The sequence below is a fragment of the Schistocerca americana genome, chromosome 4 (assembly GCF_021461395.2).
Source record: "Schistocerca americana isolate TAMUIC-IGC-003095 chromosome 4, iqSchAmer2.1, whole genome shotgun sequence".
NCBI lineage: Eukaryota > Metazoa > Arthropoda > Insecta > Orthoptera > Acrididae > Schistocerca > Schistocerca americana.
The window spans coordinates 609,728,323-609,756,048 of record NC_060122.1 but is presented as its reverse complement, the minus strand read 5'-3'; the positions used below and the strand labels follow the sequence as shown (position 1 = coordinate 609,756,048).

At 40.0% G+C, this 27,726-nt stretch overlaps 1 protein-coding gene across 3 annotated transcripts in view; it reads left to right on the top strand.

Moving 5' to 3' along the window:
* LOC124612418 overlaps positions 1-27,726 on the top strand; it is a 242,762-nt gene that overhangs the window by 181,824 nt on the left and 33,212 nt on the right. For 2 of the 3 annotated variants that reach the window (XM_047140622.1, XM_047140621.1), the window contains exon 6: positions 14,624-14,864. The exons of the other annotated variant lie outside the window; for it this stretch is intronic. In XM_047140622.1, coding sequence (XP_046996578.1) covers positions 14,624-14,864 — 241 coding nt within the window. The remainder of the gene's footprint in view (positions 1-14,623; positions 14,865-27,726) is intronic. 3 annotated transcript variants of the gene reach the window in all.

Below are 27,726 nucleotides of genomic sequence, written 5' to 3'. Positions count from 1 at the left end.
CATGATTGATTGTGTCAGTCTGTACTAACAAAAACATGAAGACGGAATTGGATACAATTAGAACTGTAGCAGCAAATCATGGCTATAAACTTAATATACTCAAAAAATATGCAGAAAGAAAATTATGGACAAATTTGCAAACGAAAAGACGAAATAACATTAACAAATCTAGAAAGAACAAAGAAATATTTGTTAACCTGCCACATATGGGAAATATTTCTCAAAAAATAAGTAACACATTTCTCATTACTAATGTTAAAATTAGCTTTCTCACAGAGAATAAATTGGGAATCAACATAATATACAGAACAGACAAAGCTCAAAAATATAATTATCAGGAATATGTAAAATTAAGTGCAGTGGCTATGACAGTTTCTATATTGGTCTAACAGACTGAAAATTTACTACAAGATACAAAGAATATATAAACAAAAGCAACAATCACTGCTCCATGTTTACTATGCATCTACAAGAGGAAGCTACACAAACGTCTTAGAGGAAATAGAAATCTGCACAGATTTGGCAAAAAACCTAAAATGAATTCTTACCATTAATAGATAATTCAGAACAAAAGATGATCCTAAATTTTACATATGATATAAATCAATTTCATCAATGATGTAAATATAGCAACAAATCATATCTCTGACACACAAATCATTCTCATAAACAGTCACAAACATACTGGATGCTACGATGTGCTCCAGTGGTAAAGGAGAAGTAGAGATGAACACTGTCAAATTGGCCTTCAGTTCAGTCTAAACTTAACCCTGCAAAGCACAGTAGTTTCATAGTGAGAAGCTTAGTCATTTTGTTATTTTTATGCTGTTAAAATTCACAAAATTGTGACATAAAATTTACACAATTGTCAATTTAACAATTTGGAAGTACACAATTAAGCCAGTGACATAATGTACCGGTGAATGAAGCTCAGAGAAGATTGAATGTGGGAAATAATTTGTGAAGTCACAAATTTTGTACAATGGTAGGAGGGATTACAATGAACAACATACTAAAAATCCTGATTGGTGGAATTGGGTAAGGGTGCATTTGAACTGTAGCTATCCTACAGTACAGAGTGAAAATTTAAACAATATACACTTCCTCCAGCCCAGAGAAATTGAGCAAAGCAGTTGGTTATTTTGCATCAGGTATGATCTAGGGTGGACCATAGGTGTCTGAAAAAAGCACCATTTGTTTATGGGCAGTTCTGGAGGAAACCCCCCCAAAAAATGATTTTTTATACAGAAAGTACCAATTATGTGGATGGCCACTTCTGTGATTTCTATTCATGGTAAAACATCAAATATTTTACCACACGTTCTTAAGATGATGATGTCGGGTAAACCCTAAAACTTTTTTTGACATTGGTATCTGTTACAGAGATCCAGAGGTTTAAAATTACCACACTTCTGCATGTAATATCCAATCTGAGACATAAATTTGATTTTAACTGATGTAGTGAATGCATCACAAGGGTTCTGAGGTCACCAAACTATGTTTTTGGTCAGTATTTTTTCGCCAATAAAACTTTGATGTGCTCTCCCTGTATAATGGGCACTTCACACCTCTACAGGCTGTCTTTACTTGTTAATTATATGATGATGCCATCTGGCAGTGTAAACATTTTATTTCTCTTAGGAGTTCTTTGTACTTGCAAATGAAACACAACATTTTTTTATTATACCGTAGGCATAACCTAAAAATGTTGTGCAGTTTTATGTAAAGTAGGTTAAAGTGAACTTGGATTGCTAGGGAGATTATTTTGTGTTAACATTACATTATGCACACTTATTTGTTGTTCCTATATGTTAAAATATATAAATGTGTCAAAGCACATAAATAAACTGTCAATACTTTACTGAGCTACAGAACTCATTTTATACAAGCAGGGAAAAAAAGGTAACCAACAGAAAAGTGCTCCTGCTGGAGCACAAAAAGGCGAATATGCAGCTCTTTAAAAGACTGTGACAGAAAAGTGGGGAATTAGCTGCCCTAATCCTCATTCTGCCTTTTTCACCAAAAATTTTGCCATGCAAACGTATTTGTGCTTTTTTGAGCTGAAAGATGAAACACTCCTCAATTAATATTACATCGATTTGTATTGCCTGAAATAGCAGCCAAACTTTAATTTTGATGTGACTGTTACCTAACTGATAAATGTTAATTGCACTTAGAGATTTCAGGAGTCATTTCTAATCAGTATGCGGCTGCTCAACAATATTAGATACAATGGTAAAGGGCTTTTGCAAAAACCAATGCCAAGGTATTTTACACTGTATTAATGATATATTCTATTGAGACACAGTATTAGGAAGACACTACTTTTGACTCACACTTCTAATTACAGCTAATCTCATCACAGGTCAGTATTATTGGTATTATATCACACACTGTAACACCAGTCAGCACACACAATCCTCATTGCAATCCAGTGTGTGGCTGGTACAGTTGTTGTGAACATGAGTATTCAGCGCACTGTAAACATTTCAAAAACATTTGTCAGAAATGACAGTTGTCATGAATTGGTATGTTTTTCTGGTGGTCAGTTCACACCAGTAAGGACCCACTCAGCTGGTAAGACACGTCGTGTAGCACAAGGTTCGTACCAGACTCGACGGACTCCTAGACTCAACTGACTGTCACTTCATTCATTTAGCGCTAGCGGAGCTTGGTAGTGTATTCTGCCTACTGTCGTCCTGTGTGAAGCAAAAACATGTTTATCACTGAGTAAGGGTTCGTGGACCCTTTACATCCTTGCCTTAAAAGACTTCTTTGTAGCCATAGGAAAAGTTGTTAAAGATTACAAAAAAGAATAAAGAACATTAAATTTAATAATGGAAAATCCAGGGTGGAATGATGACAATATTATGAAAAGGATAATTGCTACTTAGCATATAGCGGAGATGCTATATTGCTGATAGGTGCAACAAAATGTCTGTCAAACAAGTAAGCTTTTGGCCAAAAAGGCTTCATCAGAGTTGGACCACACACACACACACACACACACACACACACACACACACACACACACACACACGACCACAGTTTTGGTTGCCGCAGTGAATTACCTCTACAAGAAATATTATACAAAAATTTTAACGAATATCAGAAGAAAAATAGTAAATCCTTAACAAATTTGTCTTACAATAAATGACAAAGAAATGTCCCGTCAGCAGTTTGTGTGGGCCATCAAACACACAACTGTTGCTGGTTACCCTTTTTCATAACACAGCAGAAAGAAACTGTTATTACAGTATTTCAGCTACCCTTGTGGTGTGCCATCCTTTTAGCAGGGCTTTTGCTGCCCATGCTATTGCTATTATTCTACCTTACCTTTGGCACGACACATGAAAGGTGTAGAGAAATTACGTCAAATTAATGGTTATTCTACTCACATCTCTAACAAAGTACTAACATGAAACATATTAGGCAAAGCATAATTTCAGGACAACAAATTACATAACTGACAGTGCTCTACTTCCTATTAAAGCACTCAGATATAACTCTATAATTAATGTATATAATATAGAGAAACATTCCACGTGGGAAAAATATATTTAAAAACAAAGATTATGTGACTTACCATATGAAAGTGCTAGCAGGTCGATAGATACACAAACACACACATACATACACACAAAATCACACACACATATGTGTCTGTGTATGTGCGGATGGATATGTGTGTGTGTGCGAGTGTATACTTGTCCTTTTTTCCCCCTAAGGTAAGTCTTTCCGCTCCCGGGATTGGAATGACTCCTTACCCTCTCCCTTAAAACCCACATCCTTTCATCTTTCCCTCTCCTTCCCTCTTTTCTGATGAAGCAACCATTGGTTGCGAAAGCTAGATTTTGTGTGTATGAATTTTGTGTGTATGTATGTGTGTGTTTGTGTATCTATCGACCTGCCAGCACTTTCGTATGGTAAGTCACATCATCTTTGTTTTTGAATATATCTATAATTAATGTGTTTGTTCATAAGTAAGTTTCAGAAGAAATGGGTATTTATATTACCATAGAGTATGTTGCTGTATTTCAAACAGTTGTTATTAATACTGCAAATAAGATAGTATATTCTTTTTATCACATTGACATATATGTCAAAATTTGAAACATCAGTACACATTATTCTTTTAATTGTGCCTTTTGAAACACAATACAAAAGCATGAATTCCCAATCTGACCAACTAATTAGATCATCAAATCATTATTCCTTTGCCCTTCATGAGTAACCCTCTATTTACCACCACCATACCTTTTTCATTATCACTTCCAATATAAATACATACAAATATAAATAGGACAACTTATGTGAAAATAAATGAGTGTTCAACCATTAGCTCTTAAAATAGTTCATATTCCATATACATTTCAGCTCACATAAAACAGCACTACACATATCTCTCTCAGATCGAATATCATCTTTACTTCAAATGTATACTTGTACGACATCTGTTAAACTTCCTTATTCACCTCAAAAAACACATAAAAACTCCTCCATGCACCTTAACTCCTCCATACCTTATTATTCTCATTAGGTAAATCATCTCTGCACTTCATATGATTCACATAAAGAACTAGTGCCTCACCTCTATGCCATTTTACGTGTTTTTACTGTTTATCACAATCACCAGCAGTTACCTTATTCCAATTCATTACAGTTCCTTTGCTCTTTCACGATTCTTGACTCATGAAACAAAACTACAGATCTGGCATTCGCCTCTATTCTTTCTGGCATTATTGCTTTTATAGTCTGATTTTAAACATTTACACAAATTGTGTGTTCTTTGACATCTCAGCTACTACCTTACCATTTATTTTATAATAATATGATGAATGTATTACAGGCTTTAATCAAGTCTCCATAAATGAAATATTTGAACAATCAGTACGTAATCTATTTCATAATTTTTACAGTTTTCTTAAATCAGGGTTAGGGAAGATGGAAGGGAGTGAGACTTGAAACAGGAAACCCAGCTGGGAGTATACCAATCACCACCTGGTATACCCGCAAAAGAGCTGCTTGTTCCTCATGTCTAGTCTGACCTTACTTATCTGGGCTACTTACACTTATCTTCCTGTGGATAGTAACCTTTTATGTTTTGAACATGTTCTTTGTTGTGGGCTCTCTTTGCACATATTCTAGTTCCACAGTGATTTGATGGTTGTTTTTTATGATCCTGTATAGTCCCTTATAAACACCATTTAACTTCTGTATCTCAGATTTTATTTACTTCGATTTGGCATGCACTTATACTAGCACCAGGTGCCCCCCTCAATATGCTATTGGCTGAAATTGCTTACCATGTCTGTCTAGTGTCTTCCTTTCCTTCTCCCTCGTACTCAGTTCCACTAGTTCTAATTTATTCTTCCATGTTGTATCACTCCCTGGCGAGTATTCCAATAATTTTTCAAATGAGAGAGCACATCAATCAGTTGTCCTTTTCTTTCAGGTTTTATTAGGCAAATCTAGATTTTGGCTAGTGCCTAGACATTATCAATTCAGTATTTCATGGTGTCAGTGAGTGTCCTAGTATGTCAGTCCCCTGTTGTTCAGGCTTCTGTCTCAGTCCATCCAATAAATCACTAAAAATAGCATCAAGTTTGTGCTTTAGCAGGATCTCACATGGCACATATCCAATAGAATTGTGTGATGGGTGGTTCCTGACACGTTCAAATTCTTCCAAATATTCCTTCCATGAACCATGTTACCTGTGATGGTATGTTCGACATAGACTATTCAGCTCCTTCATCATCCATTCTGCTAGGTTGGAGGTTGGCCTATATCTAGAGATGGCGGCCTGTTCTGTCTGATTCTATCAAGCATTGCTCTCCATTCTGTGGACCAAAAATGTTATTTATTACCTCTCAGGATCCACTTAGGTGTACATACATTACTGAAACAGTCCCTTTCAAACTTATTAATGATAGCTTAGCTGGTGGCTTTCTTCAAAGGGTAAGATTTTACAGATTTGGAAACCTGTTTTTTGGCAACTAAGATTTGTGTGTAGTTCCCCCGTGCTGCAGACATAGGTCCAAACAGATGTCTTTAATCAACACCGATATGATTGGATTCATATAACCTTTCTATTGGACTGTGATCGTCTTAGTCTTTTGGCAGGTGCCACGTACTTAATACCTTGTTTATGTGCCTCCCCACATTATTGAAAGCACAATCTAATTTCAACTTCTCAAGACATTTTTTTGGTGCATACTGGGCATTAGACATACAATGCATAGATGAGATTAATTTATCTACATCTACATTTGTACTCCGCAAGCCACCAAATGGTGTGTGGCAGAGGGTTCTTTACATGCCACTGTCATTACCTCCCTTTCCTGTTCCAGTCACGTATGGTTCACAGGAAGAACGACTGCCGGAAAGCCTCCATGCATGCTCGAATCTCTGTAATTTTACATTCGTGATCTCCTCGGGAGGTGTAATTAGCGGGAAGCAATATATTCGATACCTCATCCAGAAACACACCCTCTCGAAACCTAGACAGCAAGCTACACCGTGATGCAGAGCGCCTCTCTTGCAGAGTCTGCCACTTGAGTTTGCTAAACATCTCCGTAACGCTATCACGCTTACCAATTAACCCTGTGATGAAACGCGCCGCTCTTCTCTATCTCCTCTGTCAACCCGACCTGGTACGGATCCCACACTGATGAGCAATACTCAAGTATAGGTCGAACGAGTGTTTTGTAAGCCACCTCCTTTGTTGATGGACTACATTTTCTAAGGACTCTCCCAATGAATCTCAACCTGGCACCCGCCATGCCAACAATAAATTTTATATGATCATTCCACTTCAAATCGTTCCGTATGCATACTCCCAGATATTTTACAGAAGTAACTGCTACCAGTGTTTGTTCCACTATCATGTAATTATACAATAAAGGCTCCTTCTTTCTATGTATTTGCAATACATTACGTTTGTCTATGTAAGGGGCAGTTGCCACTCCCTGCACCAAGTGCCTATCCGCTGCAGATCTTCCTGCATTTTGTAGCAATTTTCGAATGCTGCAGCTTCTCTGTATACTACAGCATCATCCGCAAAAAGCCGCATGGAACTTCCAACACTATCTACTAGTCATTTATATATATTGTGAAAAGCAATGGTCCCATAACACTCCCCTGTGGCACGCCAGAGGTTACTTTAATGTCTGTAGACGTCTCTCCATTGAGAACAACATGCTGTGTTCTGTTTGCTAAAAACTCTTCAATCCAGCCACACAGCTGGTCTGATATTCCGTAGGTTCTTACTTTATCGGGCGACAGTGCGGAACCGTATTGAATGCCTTCCGGAAGTCAAGGAAAATGGCATCTACCTGGGAGCCTGTATCTGATATTTTCTGGGTCTCGTGAACAAATAAAGCGAGTTGGGTCTCACACGATTGCTGTTTCCGGAATCCATGTTGATTCCTACAAAGTAAATTCTGGGTTTCCAGAAAAGACATGATACGCGAGCAAACAACATGTTCTAAAATTCTACAACAGATCGACGTCAGAGATGTTATCCACAACATGCTCTGGCACACACAGTTTCCAACTTTCCCTACTTTCATCATTTCTCTTGTGTAATATCCAATTGTTGATACACTAATAAGTATGAATCTTTTTTCACCAGCTCACCTATATTTTTGCTTAACCATCTTAAGATTATCATCTTCATTTTGCTCCCTATGCACATTCTATAATAACTTCCTTATGAATTCTGCCTGTTGCACTTCTTTCGCTAGGTTGATCCTAATCTCTTCAGCTTGTGGTCTGTTCACTGCTTGACTCAATTGGTAGTCTTGATAATACATCGAGTGTTGTCGGTTTTGCCAGGTTTGTATGTCACTTCAAAGTTGTAATCTTACTGGGCATGGGCCTATGTAGTTAATTTACTATACCTCAGTTTGCCGGTGGTTAAAAATGCGACGGCTTTGTGGCCAGTAACCACCTTCACTTGTCTTCCCGCCAAATAATAACGGAATTGTTTGATACCCCATACAGTTGCTGAAGTGTCCCGTTTGGTAACAAAAATGTTCTTTCGCATGCATTTAAACTTCTGCTACCAAAGTCTGTAGGTTTTATCAGTTTGGCACCCCCATCTTTCTCTGTGTGGTACAGACATATAGCCAATCTGTAATGTGAGCTATCTGCACCCATATGGAAGTCTTTAGTAAAATCTGGGTGGTACAATATCTCCACATTGCAAAAGGTTTTCTTAATCTTTTGAAATTCCTCTTGACAATCTCTATTCATGTGCTATCTCATCTTTGCCTTTCTTAGCTTTCTTAATTTCAGGACATTGAGTATAGGATCTCTGATGAATTTTCTGTAGAACTCATACTCCAAAAAATGCTCTCAGTTGCTTCTTACTGTTGGGAATGGGGAATTGCCTAATAACCTCCAACTTACTTTGATCTGGATAAGTACCTTCCTCTGAAATTTTGTCTAAGGAAATTTATCTGTGATTTACCAAATTCCAATCCATCCAAATTTGCCGTCACTCCTGTTTCCTCAAATGTGTCAAGTACAGCATGTAATTTTCCAAATTTTCATCCCATGACTTGCTGGCAAGTAGTACATCACCCACATAGACAATGACTTTCTTGAGTAAGTCGTTACTGGTGGCGGCTCATGAGTATACATTTTGGATGTTCATAAACTTTTTGATTCAGATAAATTTCAATGCATGAAACAGCAACTGCCGTATAACAGCTATGATTATGAACACATTTATACAACTGCAGCCACTACCATTAATATTAATAATAGTAATAATAACATAACAATGATGTCCAATGTAGTTTTACTGTATAGTGATTGAATTGACGTCCGAGGAGTGTGTTACCATCTAACAGAATTTATGCTAACTGCCAAATAAGTGAAGAAGATTATTTGACACAGTGTGCTACCACCTAGTGGCACAGACTTAAAGTTGTAGTTGAGAGGTAAAGCATAGCTGTACATGCCATGAACTGTGCACATTGTTAATCAAATCCGTATGTATTTGACACATAAGGCAGTTACATCATGCCAGCTGTGCATGTGCAGAAACTCCTTAAAACATGCACAACTGACGATTTGCTCATGACCCTGTTGCCAAGTTTTGTGGCGTTTAGAGGAGCAGTAATTTAAGGGCCGTATGTTTCGGATTACCACATCTATCTTACGTTTAGCAACATTCGAAGAAAAAACACCAGTAAATCTGCAAGTTATTGAAAGTTAGGGTGTTCACATGCTCTTGTGCTCTGACACAGCAGCCATTTGATGCAGTCTCTGATAAATTCAGTTTGGAGATGGACGCGTTAAGGCTGAATGGCAAAACTCTGAAATGGTAACTCCTGTCAGTGTAAATACATAAAAGCTGTCTACTGACAAGATTCTGGGACAAAAGATACAGTGTACGCCAATATTTGGAGTCAAGTCAATGCTACTGAGTGTATTTGCTCCTCAATATTTCTGGATCAATACTTCTATTGCCTCAGGTCTGTCTTTCTCTGGTTCACTGATGCTGACCGCTGTGTGTACATCCAACACTATACTCACTTTCCCATCCTTTTTTATCCCCCACAAACAGAGGACTATTATACTATCTGTTGGCTCTTCATATAACTCCAAGGTCCAGCATCATCTGTATCCCTTCTTTTACTGCCTTCCTATTTGCCTGGGGGATAGAATATTGTTTAATATTGACTGGGGTATGGTTCTTTATCATCAGTCTGCATTCTACCCCTCTGACAAAACCTGGCTACTGAGAGAAGACTTTATGATGTTTGTACAATACTGTAACGAGTTTCCTTCAAACCTCCTAATCCAAGTGCATCATTTCTTCCAGTTTCTTGCTTACCGTATCCTCCCCAAGTTCATCCTCTCACACTAATCCCTGATAGAATATGTGCCCACCTTCCTCCTTCAGCTCTTCATCTTGGTGTTCATAACATAAGCTCACCTGTTCAAGTACTTCCTCTTCCTCTACTTTGTCCTCTTCTATAAAAGTTAACCTTTTATTCACTCCGTTTCTCCCTCTTACCTCAACAGTACCTTCATCAAAACTCACTACTATTTGCACTTTGTTCAGCCAATCTATGACCAAAATAACTGCATGTTCAAATCTAGCAGTACTAAAAAATGTTGCTTCATAGTTTCGCCCTGTGCTTGGTAATCAACACTTGCTGTTTAATGGGTTTACTCTTAACATCTACAACATTTACAACTCTCACACCATTAACTGGAAAACTCTGTAAGCAGAAATCCACACTCAGTATTTGTTCATATAGTCTCTGGGATACAGCACAAGCTTCATTTCCTGTGCCTACAAAAACATCAGCATTCAAACAGTACATCTCCATTTTAACCATAGGTAATAAGGGTTCTTTGAAAATCCACTCATTTTCTTCCTTTAGGTCTCTTCTCAGATCTCCACCATCATCATTTTTGATAAGGTTAATGTTGATCCTGGCAGATCTCACTCCTGACTGGATCTCAACTGGAGCACCATTTAGCTTCCTGTGTTACCTACTTCGTCAGTTCGTACCTTATTATCCATTTGTCTGTCTTCTGTCCTCCCACAATTTCTTGAATCATCTTCTCTGTTGTGATCATTTTAAAATTGATGGCCATTACCATGGCTCCTATATCAGTGTTCTGTTCCTTCCTCTGTCATTTGGTGGACTATTGAATTGATTACTTTAGTAATTATTTTTCCATTGCTAATTCTCTGAAGATACCCCTCCATGTGATTTGCAATGTAGTAAATCTTAAGAGATTTGCACATTGATAACTTTTGGACCAGTACTTGTGCATGAATTCTCCCTTGAATTGGTCATAATTACTGGCTGCTTCTTTCCTCTTACACCCCCCCCCCCCCCCCCAAAAAAAAAAAAAAAAAAAAAAGTGAAAGCTTCGCCATCCATTCTGTCTATTGCAAACTGAATTCTATCTGCTTCTCTAAAGTACACTGGGAAAAACCCTCTTAACCGCACAGTAAATATCATCGGATGCAATGCTCCATTTTGGTTTATACTTCTGCCATATGTTAGTTTGAGTATACCTGTTATCTTGTTCACTAATATAACAACATTTCCTTCCATCACAGTTAATGTTGTATTGCTAATCTTCCTATTGACCTCTTCAGTTTTATTCTCCAAATGGTGTATGTCATCCTGCAACTGCTTAATATTGTCTGCAACTTTCTGATTGTCCTCTTGCCACTGCACTTTTATTGCTCGTTTTAAAGTTACTGCTAGATCCTTTTTTCTCCTTTCTAGCCCATCATCGGCCATATTACATGTTGTTGCATCTATTTTACTTTTTTGACTCTTGGTTATGATGTGCTTCTACTTTTTGGGTCTTCCCCTCTAATTCAGTTTGAACCTCCCTAATGTCTTCCTCGGTCTTTCCTGCTATCTCTTCTCCCATCTTGCCCATATCTTCGGAGAGTTGGTCTATGTTCTGCTGCAGTTTACTGTCTCTTTCATGGAAGTCTCTCTCTATTTCTTTATTAAATTCCTTTTACTCTTTCTTCAAATGTTCATTATTTTCCTGTAATATCGTTTCTATGTTCTCTTTATTCTCTTGGGACAGCTTCTTCAAGCATTTGTTGGTTTCCTCATTACCTTTGGCTAATATCAAGTTCTACGGGAATATTTTCCCTATACTTTGTTGTATTTCTTTGTTTTCTATTAATGCTTCTTCATTCTTCTGGTTCATTTTATCTAAGCTCTTCTGGGTTTTACGTGTTCATTTTCTCCTGACATCTTCTCCATGTTTTCTTTCAATATTTCTTAAATTATCTGTACTATTGCTCCCAAAGTTATATATAATATACCGTTATTGTATTTGGAGACCCAGAGCCTCACTGATGCCTTCACAAACTGAGACCACTCTCCCAGTCACGTACAGAAACAGGTCTCCCGTTCCTTAAATCTCCAGTCACCAGCCACAACAACAACAACAACAACCACCACCACCACCACCATCACCACCACCACTACCCAGACTCCCACTTTCCAGCCACAAAGGAGTATTCCCCCATGAATCAGTACCACCCAGTGGTGGAGCAATTGAATCGCCAGGGTTTAGACTACTTCTTGCCATGCCCTGAAATACGGAATGTCCTACCCACTTTCTTTCCCACCCCTCCCACAGTGGTATTCACTACCCACTGAATGTACACAACATCCTCATCCATCCCTACACAACCCTTGCTCCCATCCCCTTACCTCCTGGCTCATACCCCTGTAATAGACCTTGATTCAAGACCTGTCCCATACATTCTTCCACCACCACCAACTTCTGTTTGGTCACAACCATCACCTATCCCATTAAAGGCAAGGCTACTTGTGAAACCTGTCATGTGATCTAAAAGCTAAGCTGCAATTACTGTGCTGCATTCTATGTGAGCATGGCAACTAGCAAGCTGTCTGTCTGCAGGAATGGGCACCCACAAACTGTGGCCAAGAGACTGCTGGACCACCCAGTTGCATGCATGCCGCCCAACACAATGTTCATTTTAATGACTGCTTCACAGCCTGCACCATGTAGATTCTTTGTACCAACACCAACTTTGCTGAATTTCACAAGTGGGAAATCTCCTTGCAATATATGTTCCCACAACCGTCCTGACCTCAACCTTGGCTAGTCTCTGTCCATCCACATATCCCCTTCCATGCTCCCACTCCAGCAGTGCACAGCCTTCTATTCCACCAATGCACCCACATTCTCCTTTCCCCCCACACTTCTTCTCTCCTTTTCCACTCCTCTCCTCTAACCTCCCAATTGTGACACACACACACACACACACACACACACACACACACACACAAAATGTTTGTGCATGCCATGGGCTGCATGATTTGCAAGATATAGCCTCCTTAGCAGCATTCTCATTCCATTAACGACAGCATGTATATACAGGGTGACAATTATTGAACTATATGAATTAAAATCATCATAACTTCCGAATGGTTTGCGTTGGGATGTTCAAACTGCATGGTTGGCTGCAGGGCATAATGGAAATTAGTATGCGCTGTATGGTTTGGTTTAGTGAGACCAAGCCCACTTTCATTTGGATGGGTTCATCAATATGCAAAATTGGTGAATTTGGGGTACTGAGAATCCGCATTCCACGATCGAGAAGTCTCTTCACACTCAACGGGTGACTGTATGGTGTGCATTGTCCAGTCACTGAATAATCCATGTGATATTCCGTGAGGGCATCGTGACTACTGAAAAGTACTTGAAGGTTTTGGAAGATAATTTCATCCTCATTATCCAAAGTGCCCCTGATTCCGACAAGATGTGGTTCGTGCGAGACAGAGCTCGATCCCATTGAAGCAGGAGAGTGTTTGATGTCCTGGAGGAGCACTTTGGGGACCACAGTCTGGCTCTGGGGTACACAGAGGCCACTGGCATGGTCTTTGATTGGCAGCCATATTCTCTGGGGGAAGTGTACAGCAATAACCCTAAAACCATTTCTGAGCTGTAAACAGCCGGTCAGGAAGTCATTGACAGTGTCGATGGTCTGACACTTCAGCGGGTCATTCAAAATTTCCCTATTTGTCTGCGCCACATCATCGCCAATGATGGCAGGTATATCGGATATGTCACAATCTAAACCTGAATAGCTGTAGTGACATTTACTTGTTAAATAAATTGTATGCATGCCGTAGTTCGTAACTAATATACATTTTTTTTTCATGTAGTTCAATAATTGTCACCCTGTAGCTGCACAGTATAACCATGATGTCATGATGAGGTTTCGGACTCCAATATTATTCTGATTAAAGAGACTGAAGGTTTTATTTCGCAAAGTACTGAAGGGCCTTTCAGAGGATTGTAATGCACGTAGTCCACTTAAGCGTCAGATGCTGATAGCCATGTGATAGTGACACAATAAACTGTTATGCACCTTTCCATCACTAGGGATAGAATGAGAATAGTCTCTGAATAACAGATGTATAATTTGTCATCTATACCACTGTGTGTTCCTTGAACAGACATCAAATGAAGATAGCATTCACATGTTGCATTAACACAGTGTTGGTTAGACAGACACTGTTATCAGACCTCATGCGTTTTAGACTTCACTGTGAGGTCCATGTTATGCATTGTCTGTACATTGTTGCGAATAAGACTTGCAAATGCTGATCAGGCAGACTTTTGTGATGTACTGCTTTATCTGCACCACAGACCAGCATTTACAGTGGTGGTAACAAGTAGCTTTGAAACCTCACCATAACTTCATGAAGATTTAATATTTTTTATGTTGTAACCACTAATAACATTTATCATAGGTTTTCTTTGGTATTGCTCATCTAAATTAAAACGTTTGTGACATTATCTGAGGAACTTTCTGTCAAAATGGGGATGCTCTCCTCCAGTAATACTTTATCTCTTATTGCACTTGGCTTCAGATTTTCATCCAGTGATGAGTCTGTATTATTTTTTGCTGTGAAAGTTATCATGGTTTCTCCTGTAAAATTGAAATATTACCTAACAATCTTTATTCAGGGATCTTGAAATGGGAACATATTCATCAAATTATAGATCAACTTTTAGATATTACATTACTAATAACATATAAAACAACTTTTTTTTAATACATTCTGCTGTGACATTATAGGGACGTGGATTTAGTGACGGCAGTGGTGAAATCACTGGGAGGCTTTAATATTGACAACAAGGTTGGGCCCTTGACAACACATGTTGTTTCCGGAGGTCCCCGCCGCACCTTAAACATGCTATTTGCAATTGCAAGAGGCCTTTGGGTGCTTCGCCCTGACTGGGTGCTTCATTCTCTTGAGGCTGGCTACTGGCTTGACGAGGAGAAATTTGAGATGACAGATTTCTCACCTGTTGTCATGGTGAGAAATGTTATCTTTTTGCATGCTTTTTGGTTTTACTATAATTTAGTCACTTTTTAAAAAAATTGTAAAGACAGTTTAGATATGACTGTCCACTACAAAATGACACAAGTTATGGAATATATCAACAAAAATAATCAATTTTTGAAACTGTAATGGCAGCAGGAGAACACACGTATAAAGATACTAAAATTTGCAATGTATCGGCTCCTCCTCCTAGCAGAAGGGTTAAAGGGATGGAAGAGGGTTGAAGGAAAAGGACTAGTTATGTTAAGGAAAAGGGGTAGAGAATGCCGGGTCAGGAGAGATGTAGCAGAGAGGATGAGGAGGGGGGGATTGATAGTTGGGGATTGCACTGAATGAAATTTGAAAACCTGAGAGCTTAAAGGTGAAAAGGGAAGGGGGGGAGGATGTTAATAGACAAGATAGAGATTACTGACAAAACGTTGTCCATGAGTTAATAAGAGCTTCTGCATTGTAAATGTGCATTGTATGTATTAGAGGTGGGAGGGAGATGGCGAAAAATAGACAGGTCAGAAAATGAAAAATACAGAAAACTAAAAGGAAGTGAAGAAAGGAATAGTTTCTGTGAATAAATGCTGAGGCCAAAGTAATTCATGTAAATTAAGCCCAGATGGCTGGTGAGAACCAAGGAAATTTAGCTCCAGTTCCCATCTGCAGAACTGTGAGAAGCTGGTTTCTGGGGGAAGAATCCAGGTGACACTTGTTATGAAACAGGCACTGAGGTCACAACTGTCAAGCTGCAGAGTATGCTCTGCAACAGGATATTGTGTGTTGCCAGTATAGACCCACTAAATATGCCCATTCATCCCAACTGATAACGTGCCGATAGTCATACCGATGTGAAAGGCTGAACAGTGTTTACATAATATCTGGTATAAGATATGTTGTTTCACAGGTGGCTCTCCCTTTGCTAATATATGTTCTGCCAGTTACAGCCTGGTTTAGGTGATTGTAGGAGGCTGCATAGAGCAAGTATTACAGTGGGGACAGTCATAGGAGTAGGAGCCATAGGGTAGGAAGATGGGCGCAGGAGTGTAGAATCTGACAAGGATATTGTAGAGATTGGGATGGCAACGAAAAGATATTATAGGTGCGGTTGGCAAAATGTCAGACAGAATAGAGCTTATTTCAGGGCATAATTTCAGGAAGTCATAGCCTTGTCAAAGTTGCTGATTAATACGTTCAAGACCAAATTAATCAGCTCCTCTGACAAGGCTATGGCTTCCTAAAATCATAATGTTCAAATGTGTGTGAAATCTTATGGGACTTAACTGCTAAGGTCATCAGTCCCTAAGCTTACACACTACTTAAACTAAATTATCCTAAGGACGAACACACACACCCAGGCCCGAGGGAGGACTCGAACCTCCGCCGGGATCAGCCGCACCGTCCATGACTGCAGCGCCCCAGACCGCTCGGCTAATCCCGCGCGGCCCTAAAATCATACTCTGAAATGAGGTCCATTCTGTCAGACTTCTGCCCACCAAACACAGAATAACTTGTAATTGCCATCCCAATCTTAACAATATCCCTGTCATACCTTATATTGCTTCTGCATCCATTTCCCTATCCTGTGGCTCCTGCCCCTGTTACCATTCCTGATGCAATACTTGCCCCATGCACCCCCCTACTAGTACCTAGACCAACCCTTAACTGGCAAAACATACTATCAAAGAGACAGTCACCTGTGAAACAACACGTCATAGTCCAGCTGTTATGTAAACACTGTTCGGGCTTCTACATCAGCAGGAGTACTATGAAGTTATCAGTTTAGGTGAATGGGCACAGGCAGAGGGTGTATGCTGCCAACACATAATATCCTGTTGCACAACATGTTCTACAACATGATAGTCATGACCCTGGGGCCTGCTTCACTGCATACACCATCTGGATTCTTTTCCCAGACACCAGTTTCTCAGAACAACACAGGTAGGAACTGTCACTACAGAATGTTGGTTCTCACCACCCACCTGGCCTTCATTTACATTAATTTCTTCAGTGTCAACATTTATTCACAGTAACTAGTTTTCTATATCTCTCATTTTGACACCTGTCTGTTTCTCGCTGTCCCCCACCTGCTTCTACCACATGCAATGCAGTTAGCTTTCCGCTATTACTGACTTGTGGACAATGTTTTGGCGATAATCTGTCGTATGTATTACCCTGTCTTCCACCTTTTAAGATCTCAGGTTTTCAAATCCCATCCGGTGCAGTACCCAACAGTCAGTCTTCCCTTCTTATCCCGTCTGGGAAGTCTCGCCTGACCTGGTGTTCAGCTTGACTTCTCTGATTACTACCCCTTTCCCTAAACATCAAGAGTCCTTTTCCTTCACCCCCCTTCCTTCTCTGTCAACCCTTATGCCAGGAGAAGGAGTCACTGGCTCCAAAAGCCTGCAAACTTTAATACCTTTATATGTGTGTGCTCCTGACGCCGCTTGGTGAGTAGATTTTTTATCTGTCCAATTATGTAATGCAAGACATGTCTTTAGGTGTGTATTTTCTGCCCTTGTGACAACTGGAATTAACGCTGCAGTTAACTAAAGTGAACGGAATGACTGCATAGCAGCTTTTGTGTTCCTTTTCTGTTGGGATAGGCCTTATACTAAAGAAGGAAATAACAATAATAATTTCTTCTTAATTATTTACAGAATTTGATTAAGAAATTTTGGATGACAGGCTCCCAATCGCTACATGGTTCTATCTGGAAAGTGCTCAGTTGTCCGTTATTTGATATTGTAAATATATTAATGACAGAACAGTTTTTAGTGGGGGCAGATGATGCATGCAGCCAATAGCCTTGCCGCAGTAGTAACACTGGTTTTTGTCAGATCACTGAAGTTAAGCACTGTCGGGCTGGGCTAGAACTTGGATGGGTGACCATTCGATATGTTGAGTGCTGCTGGCAAGTGGGGTGCACTCAGCCCTTGTGAGGCAAACTGAAAAGCTACTTAATTGAGAAGTAGCAGCTCTGGTCTCATAAACTGACAGATGTCCGGGAGAGAGGTGTGCTAACCACATGCCCCTCATGTCTGCATCGAGTGACACCTGTGGGCTGACGTTAACACGCAAGCAGGTCTGTATCGTTATGCCTTCATAGCATATTTGAGCAGAGTTTTTTTAGGTGTGCCTTTAGGGGCATAGCGACCATTAGAAATTAAAATTACAGACCAGTCACAAGTCACATGTAATTTACATGTGACTTGAGGCTACTATGCAATTTTAAGAACAGTTTTTGTCTGCAGGAATCGGAAGTTTTTAGCTAATGTGATAGCTGCTGCTCTTCTGGCATTAACAGTAAACTGAATTCCACTCGTGACATTACAAGATGATGCAAGTGTAGGCTGCAAAATAATGCCTTTGAATTTTTTGCATAAAAACTCTTCATACTTTTAAATAAAACAAACTATATTAACATTCAGCATCGTTATTCTTCATGTCTACTCATTTATTGCTCAATCATGGAAAATCCAGAATGGAATGACAATATTATGGAAAGTATAGATTGCTACTCACTATTTAGTGGAAGTGCTGAGTTGCAGATAGGCACAACAAAAAGAATGCTAAACACTATTTCTCAACATAGTCACCCTGCTGGTTAACACATTTCTCCCAAGAGATCAGTTTGTTGATACCGTCACTGTAGAATGTTTGACTTTGTTGACAGAGTCCCAACTTCACCTCTGCTTCCACTGCTTCATCACTTTGAAGTGAAGTCCTTGAAGGTGTTACTTAAGTTTTGGAAACAGATGTAAATCAGGTGGAGCCAAGTCAGAACTATATGGAGGGTGACTGATGTCAGTGAACCCAAGGCTTCAGGTTGTTGCAGGTCTCGCAGCATTCGTGTATGGTCTGGTATCATGCTGAAGGAAAGGGTGCTCCATTTGTGAATGAACTCTTCAGGTTTGAAACTCGATTACAGCGTTCTGTTTCTCATGCATTGACATAGTTACGTTACACACCGCCATGTTACTCACTACAATTCGGAGCCCTCTAGTGGCAGAAGATTACAGATATGTAGACTTCAAGAATAAAGATGTAGAATGTTAACTACATTTGTTTTATTTGAAAAGCTTTAAGAGTTTTCACATAAAAGATTCAATGGCATTACTTTCAGCATGCCCTTGAACAATCTGGCAGTAAATGTTCCACTGAATTAACAGATGTTTCTCTGAAAGAAATAATCTGCACCTGGTACACTCAAAACATCAAAATTTCTAAACTTGCATCTTCAACATGCATGCCTCTTCTGCACGTTAGATATTCAATCAGTGGGTAGGTTACATTTTTTGTCAGTGCAGCAAAACAAAATCTGTATTTTATGTTTAATTTCTGCAGTGGTCGTACTTAATTCATGTAGGTAATATGCATTACGTTTATTACTGCTACTCCTTGGATCGATTGCATCACAAGACTAAACAATAACTCAGTCACAGTTTCATACTGTTTTTAGCAGAATCGTCTGCAAAGTAAATGAAGAACATTTATAAATGTTGTTACTATTATGTCTTGGTATTTATCCTCTTATGAAGCCAACTTAGTTCTGGCGTGTCTAAGTGATTGGTGACAGCAAGTTAGAAGGAAAATCGCATTAGTTTCATGGGGAAAGGGTGAGGCTGGAGACACAGCACATTTTAAAGTGTGTTAGGCATTGTCTTTATGACCTGAGGCACAATGTAGCACAAAAGAACCACTATCCACTACAGAGAAACTATTCAAAGCACAATTTTCAAATTTCTATTGGGTGCTAATGGAAGAATTGCTTGGAGGCGATTAAAGTAGTTCATCAATACTAGTGATTAAGTAGCAGACTAAATCAGCAATGAAATTTCATCTGAAGACAACAGTGCTTTGAATTGGACTGCTCTGGCAATCCTTACAGGGTAAACTATTACAGCATTTCATTTTCAACAAATATTGGCACACTCACTGCTCAGCAGAAGTTATAAGTAAAGACTAAATGGCATTATATCTTTCCTCAGGCTTTTAAAAACCGGTGTCAGTTTTATTACTAATAGGATTTGAACGACCATGTACAATCAGTGCAGTCTTTCTTTCTCTACATTGAATATCTCTCTTATTCAAAAGATAATGTTGGAAAAATGTAAATAGCAAGTCCTTTTATTTGTAGAATTCTGTTGAGGCCATTCCCTAACCATCTCATGAGCAGTGCATCATATTAATATAGCACAGCAATTTATATCATTTTATCTAGTAAAAGTGCTGGGTCCATTTTCATTGAATGTACATTTCATATGAGTGTGGAACGTCACATACAAAATGTTCAAAAAACTTCCCATATTTCTACAGGGAATGGTACTGGTCGAAACTAGGAAATAAAGGTCCTAAAAACATATATCTAAAAATAGGTAATTCATGAGGTATGGGCCATTCTATTTTCTGATAATCATGTGTCTGTTGGTATATGGTTTCCACTTAGTTTTACAAATCCTTCAGCCCTCCGTAAAGAATCACAAATACAGTGGAAAACACTTCTCTGTTCTTAGATTTGCTCACATGCATTCACCATGGGCTCATTTTGTGTATGCATGTTTTGATGAGTGTGGAATACATCAATGCCTTCAAATGCCACTGTACCTAGAAATCTGAGGGATTAAGTTTAGATGAATGAGGTGACAGTGTTACTAGAGCCTCCTCCCCCCCCCCCCCCCAAAAAAAACCCACTTTATCGCTAATTAAATATTAGCATTAAGCACTGTCATGCAGGGTGTAGAAAATGGCTTGCTGCTCTGTTGAGCATAAACTGTATCCCTTATCTTCCTGTTAGTGCAGGTAATTTTGTGGACAGAAATTGATGATAAATACCACCCATTTGATCTTTTGGATTTGTTGCTCTGTTCTTGCCCACACATTGATACTAAAGTGAACCTGATGCTTCACTTCAACCATCACTCAAGAATTTGCTTCTGCCCACAAGTGATAACTTTTTATCCCACCCTTTGCAAATCTCATCTCATCCACAAATAAAATACAAACTGCTAACTGCAAATCTTCAGTGCTATGTCTTAGTATCTATTGGCGTAACTGTAATCTAGCATAGTGGTGTGACCCAGGAGCTTGCATGCACTGAAACAAATGTGGATTAAGTAGCTCCCTGTGCACAACTGACCACACAACCAGTAAGAAATGAGAAAGTACTGATAGTTTTCAACATACGGGGTGTTTGGAAATTGCTGTTACAGGCTTCTAGGACTCCTAGAGGTGAGTGAGTAGATAACATTGTGAACTGGAACCAAAGTCTGGAAATGTACTTCTTCTATGCTACAACCATTTGAAAACATGATGGTAATGCGGCCACTTTTACAAGTAATTGATTGGGTGTGGCCCAGTACATCATTTGTTTTACAGTTCCACTCATTAATAGCCACTGTGTTGGTTTGTAAATAAGTTCTAATTCTCTGGCTCTTTTTTTGACTGCATCTTTACCCTCCCCACACCCCTCCTACTTCGTCTGACCACAAAAACAAGGAAAGGGGATACCTTTGGAGCAGGGGTACCTAGGTCACAAGTGTCCTGGAGTGGATGGTACTAGGCACAAACATTAAATTTATTTTATTGGCAAAATCGTGCTTCAGTATGTAAGCAATGCAGACAGTTATTAAGCAAAACGACATAAAGTTGATGTTAGCCACATTATATAACAGATTCCAGTTTTCAGATTAATTCAACAAGACCCAACCAATCAGGGTTCTTGAGATTCTGTCAGCCAAAGTCACCTTTAAAACAAGTGACACAAGTGACAAATTCAACAGGCCTTTCGTTATTAAATAATTACAAACAATAAGACCTTAATATTCCCCTCGGTTCTCAGGAGTCTCACCTAAAAGTATCATTTATGATTCTCAGTTCCAGTTGGCACTAGCCACTCTTTGGGAGTAACCACATTAGCCATAGAATCATTCAAATCAGCAGTGGCTTTAACCATCTATGTATGATTACACAACACTCAAAATACTGAAATATTAATTGAAACACCTAACTCCCCTATTTGAACTGACAGTAACCACTTAAATTTCAAACTACATACAGTGTAAAATAAGATAAATTTACCAGTGGTCTAAAGGTTGTGCAGACAGACGAAATGTGGAGTTTAACTCAGCACCTAGCAGCCCCGAATTCTCAAAGGAATTCACCAATTTTATTCGGCACTTGCGGAATACACCAAACATTTTTTAATCCAACCCATCACCACACACATCACCAAAAATTTTTTTCAAAACAATTTCACAGCTCTAGCCACCACTGAACTAAGCAGGTTAACAGTTTCCTGAAAACTGACAGGTGTTTGGGAGTTTCAATTCAAAGCACTAATGAAGCTAATTGCCTAACAGGATGTCATCAAACATAGGCCTTGATCAATACATGAAAACAATACTTGCATTTGCTGGTGCCCTCAGCACTGATGACACATCCCGTTACACGTAAGTCCAGCCAGTCACATGAAATGATATGGGCACTAGCTGCTTGTTACTTCAAGGTTATGACTTGGCAATGAATAAGGCCTCAAATCCTTCAATATAACAAGTGAAATGTTTTAAAAGCATTCAGTGATAACAGGTTAAACATAGAGCTGCGATTGTAGGCTGGACATAAACTAATTTACTGCCACAAATTACTCTAAAACAATGCATATGGCAGTACTGCCAGAACATGTTAAAGATGGCCATAAGAATAATAACAACAGAGAATATTTCAATTAGGTGGCTCTAGCCACTCAATGTCAACCAATAGCGTATATGCAGAATTTCTTTTGCTAAAATAGTTCACCGCCATATGTCGGTCCCAAATGTTTTAACTTGAAAAATATTGGAAATAACAACCACTGGGCTACCACTGCAGCTGCACAACAGACAGTTTAATAGGCCTTTAGCCTCTCATTTTATATGTTTTTAAGCACACAATAAGTTTAAGTACATAGAAAATTGTTACTAGGTACATACCAGTATTATCCCAGATATACAATACCTGTTAATTTTATTCACAATGCTTTACATTTGCACACTAAGACACAACTCAGAAGCATACCTCAGGACTACCTCATTTCGAGCCAAACCCGCACAAGATCACACACAACCTGTGCCTTTCAGTACATGACAATGTGAGTTTTATGAAAAATATCTGATAAATTCTCTAGGATGGATACTTGATGATGATATTACCATGAATGTAGTAGTAGTAGTTCCCTCTCTGAACTCTCAAACCTTCAGGACATCAGCCGTAGTGACTTATTTTGTCCTCACTAAACAGCACCATGCCAAGCCTAGTTGCTCTTGACACTGATTCACTCGTGCCCATCCATAACGAGCTCCGCTGTGACGTGTCGTGTTCTCACTGCACTTCCTCATCTCTCTATTGCATGCCACTCTCCTCCTTAGAACCATGACCTCGCAACTTCCCACACCCTCTGGTCATGTCCCCAGCATTGCAACTATCGCTGATGTAAATTGATAGCCAAAGAATGCAGTGGCGTGCATCAAACACCCTCTCCCCTCTTATCTCCCAGGCAAGCCACTGGGAGGGCGTAGACCTGAAGACAACGTTCTATGAGTCTTCCATTACCTTCCCACCCACTTTAACTGGCTCAGGTGTATACGTAGTCTCTTGGGGGTCTGCACATCTTCCACTAGGAAGCTCACAGGGGATGAGGTATTAATCATGTGGTAAGAACACACAAACCTGGGTGATAACTTCCTGGTGGCACCTACATCACCCCTGACCTGTTCAAGGACATTCTGGACAAATACCTATCTGTGGCGCCCTGGTACTTCTCTCCCTATTTTAATACAATGCTTGTCTTTGATGAGGGTGCATTATGTCGCACCTTGCTGCCAGCTATCTGGTTTTTAGATCACTTGGGTCCACACGCTCTGGTAGAAGATTGTTCAGTGACCAGATGTTGTTTAGTGGAGAATGTACCTTGTAAGTGAAGGTCAACCTTGGCAGTGTCCCCTTTGTAAGCATCAGGATGTGGGGTATTGAATGCTAGGCTCAACCACCCCAGAGATTGGTCCCACTTCCTCTTAGATTTCCTATGTAAATTATGAGCATGGACTTTGGATTCTAGTTAAGGCGCTCTGTGAATGATGGCTGTGGGTAATACAGGATTATTGTGATCTGCTTAATCCTGTGGTTAAAGCAAAACCTCTTGACCTCCCTTGATGTGAACACTGCTACATTATCGCTTACCAGCTCACGGAGTGGGCCAAAACTCAAAAAGATAGATGCTGCATGGTGACGGCAGCTACAGTGCCGCAGCTGGGGCCAACCAACAAAAACATGTGATTGTGTCTACCATCCCCAGTACGAACTTATTGCCCTCCTATGTCCTGGAATGTGTCCCCAGGTAGTCTATGAATAATTTCAGGACTTCTCCCCCCCCCCCCCTCCCCAACTCCACCAAACCACAGATCTCTTACTTTATTCCTCGCCAAGTCACTTGCTGCCCAATCTTGGTGTAAGTCTTGTGTATACCTAAATGTCCCCCACAGAGACTGGTGAAAATAGGACGGCACTTCAGGAACCAGACTGTGAGGCAAGCAGATCCTATTTCTCCTATCTCCTTTGGCTTTATTCCAGAGCACACCTTTCTCGATGGAATATCCCGTAACCAGAAGCCCATCTCTTATTGCTTCACAAATCCTGTCAAACTCTGGATCCTTTTCTTGCTCGATTGCTAGGCTACAGAATAGAGCTGGGATTTCGGTCAGGACAGCACACATGTATGCGGGTCAGGCACCTCCGTATTTACAGTGGATGTTGATGCTTTGGTTTCCCCCTTCACTCCCCTCCCTTTCCTCCTGCTCAAACATTCTACTTAGGGCATTGGCGACTTGATTCTCAGTACATTTAATGTGGGCCACTTCAAATTGAAAGGCCAAAATACCGACTGCCCAATTTGCTACCTGCTCAGTTTTTCAGGGACGGGCCAACATCCAACTTAGCACCTGGTTTTCAGTTTCTAACCTGGACTTGCAGTGTTCCAAGTAAAACTTGAATTCTTCTAATGTGAACAATACCACAAGTGCTTCCTTCTCATAGGCTGAGTAATTTAGCTCCAAACCAGTGAGGGCTTTGGATGTGTATGCCAAAGGTGTACATATTCATTGCTGCTCCTGCAGCAGAACTGTGGGTACCCCACTGGCTGAAGCATCCATCTGTACTGTGAAAGGGAGATTGAAATCTGGAACCCTTCGACACAGGTGCATTGCTAAGGGCCAACTTCAAGGCTTCAAAGGCAAGTAGCCTGCTACCACCCCCTCACACACACACACACACCACCACCACCACCACACACAAACCTGTCTCCTTTCCTCCTTAGCTGGTTCAGAAGCATCACCAAACCTGCGAAGTTGGGCATGAACTTCCGGAAGAAATTTGTCACGCCTATGAAAAGGGCGATATCCTTTTTATTCCTTGAAACCTGGAACTTATGGATGGCCCCGGTGTGGGACTGGTTGATCTTGATCCCAGATGCTGTCATAGTGTGCCTGAGAAACCATATTTCTTTCTTTGCTCAGGTCCCCTTTCCAGGTATTCGTGTGAGCCCAGCAGATCTTAATTGGCTGAATACTTGCTCTAAGTGCTCATTGAAGCTCGGATGATACACTACCATGTTGTCCAAGTAATTGTACATACAGTGGAACTTCAAATCACCCAACGTGGAGTCCATCAGTGATAGAGAACAGGAGCCCCAGTGGCCAAATAAAACAGCAATCGATTAAATCCATGGAGGTTGTAGTCGATACAGAAGGCTGTCAGTGGCATAGACTTCTCTGCCAAGGGAATTTGATAGTGTGCCTGATTGTGATCCAAGACTGATAACACCTGAGCTCTGGCAAAAAAAGAAAAAAAAAAAAAGAAAGAAAAAATAACATGTGCAAGTCTGGCAGAGGCACAGACTCCAAAACTGCCTTTTGATTTAACAATCAATAATCCACCACTGGTTGGAATCAGGAACTGTTGGGTTTTGGAACCAAAAGTAGGGGAGAGGCATACGATGATACTGATTGCCTAATCATTCCACCTTTTGACTGCTGACAGTATTTTGCACAACTCACACGTTTTAGATGGGAGTAACCTATAAGGTGTTTGTCTAACCATTTCCTGATAAGTCAGGGCGATGATGTTTTGTTTTTGTGGTCAACCTCCAGCCTGTTGGTGAGCATATTTGGGAATCTACTGGGAACTTGCAATAACTTTTCCCTCTCTGTGGCAGACAAGTGTCCAACCTCAAACTTGCCCTCATAACTGCCTACACAACACTCTGCATGTCACCTTATGCTTACAAAAGCCAAGCTTTCTGTTGGGGCTAAACTTAAAATTCATACATTTTCCCCTTAAGGCAAAACACACTGGCAAAATTCTAAAAAAAAATAAAAAAATAAATAAATAAATAAATAAAAAAACACCCCGATAATAAATTAACTGTCAATTCCTCACGGCCCAAAATTTCATGGGCCATGTAAGTTTACCTATCCCTAACTTACCTTGACCTTTCCGTACAACCTGTGAAAGTTCCCCTGAAACAGTAAAACAATCCTCTTTACTCGGTCCCAGCTGTAGCAGTCACGCAAACTTACTGTACCTTCTAAACCAATCTTAATCAATTATTGATATTTTGCTAGTCAAATCCACTAAGGCATGAACTGGTTCTGTTCCTAAAAGTGCATATATATATATATATCACAAGCAGGTAGCGTGTATCGCACACACCTTCCACTACCCGCAAGGCAGTCCCAGCTTCCCATACTCTAGACCAGGCTTCTGGCATGAGGAGTAAGTGCCACACTCCCATGTATTGTACAGTGCCTGATTAGGTGTTCCCAACTGCCACATCTAAAACATGCCTCCTGCACACCCTGACTATCTCTCGGCACTGTTGCCTCTCCCACTACTAAATTCGAACTGCTCCTGATAGCATCAGCCTCCCCATAAACTTCATTCTCAATAGCAGTTACCAGATAGTCGAGGTGCAGAAATGTCTTGAGGTCTCTTAAAAAACAAAATGCGTTCTATTCCCTAACATGCTCGTGGCTGCATCCATCTCACATCCAGACACAGGACTACTCTAGCCACCAGCACATGTTCATTGTATTCAGATAATTTTTTCTCCCTTCCTTGTACCTCATAAAAATATTCATCACTTAGATATTGGCACCTTCACGTACCTTGACAGCCCTCCCGTATTTTCCTATGCAGAGGAATCAAGGATCCTCCTCCTCCTCCTCCTCCTCCTCCTCCTCCTCCTCCCAACACCTCAGCTATCACATGACCCAGTCAAGCTTCTACCAGTGGGTAAAGAATTTGACATGCTACCTCTACCCCTACTTGAAACACTGCAGCTTTTTATTCTGTCATTGTGAGCTTTGCCATTCAGGAGGATCGTGTCAGTGTATTACGCAATCATGTGCTCATCTGTGTTGCACTAATACTCAGACATGCAAATAAGGCTTGTACTAGGTCAGCGATGTAGGGTAGGTGCCAAATGCACCAGTGTATTTGATGTAACCATCCCACACTGTGACTACCCTGTTGCATACCTACCTAGCAAATGTGTTTGCAAACAGCTGTACCTCAGAAATGATATGTTTCCGAACATGGGTTGCTGTTTAAAATATTATGTACAAGTCCTAGAAGTTTGTAAAGGATATTTCTGAACACCCTGTACATCTCAACAAGAATTTGTTATCTTTATGAGATGTTTTTCTAGTTTTGACCAGGCCTCTATTCTGTATAAATGCGGAACACAATTTAAAAAATCCTGTAAAAATTTGAGTAAAAACATTCCTGTCCACTGATCTGCTCAGTTCAACTGTTGTTT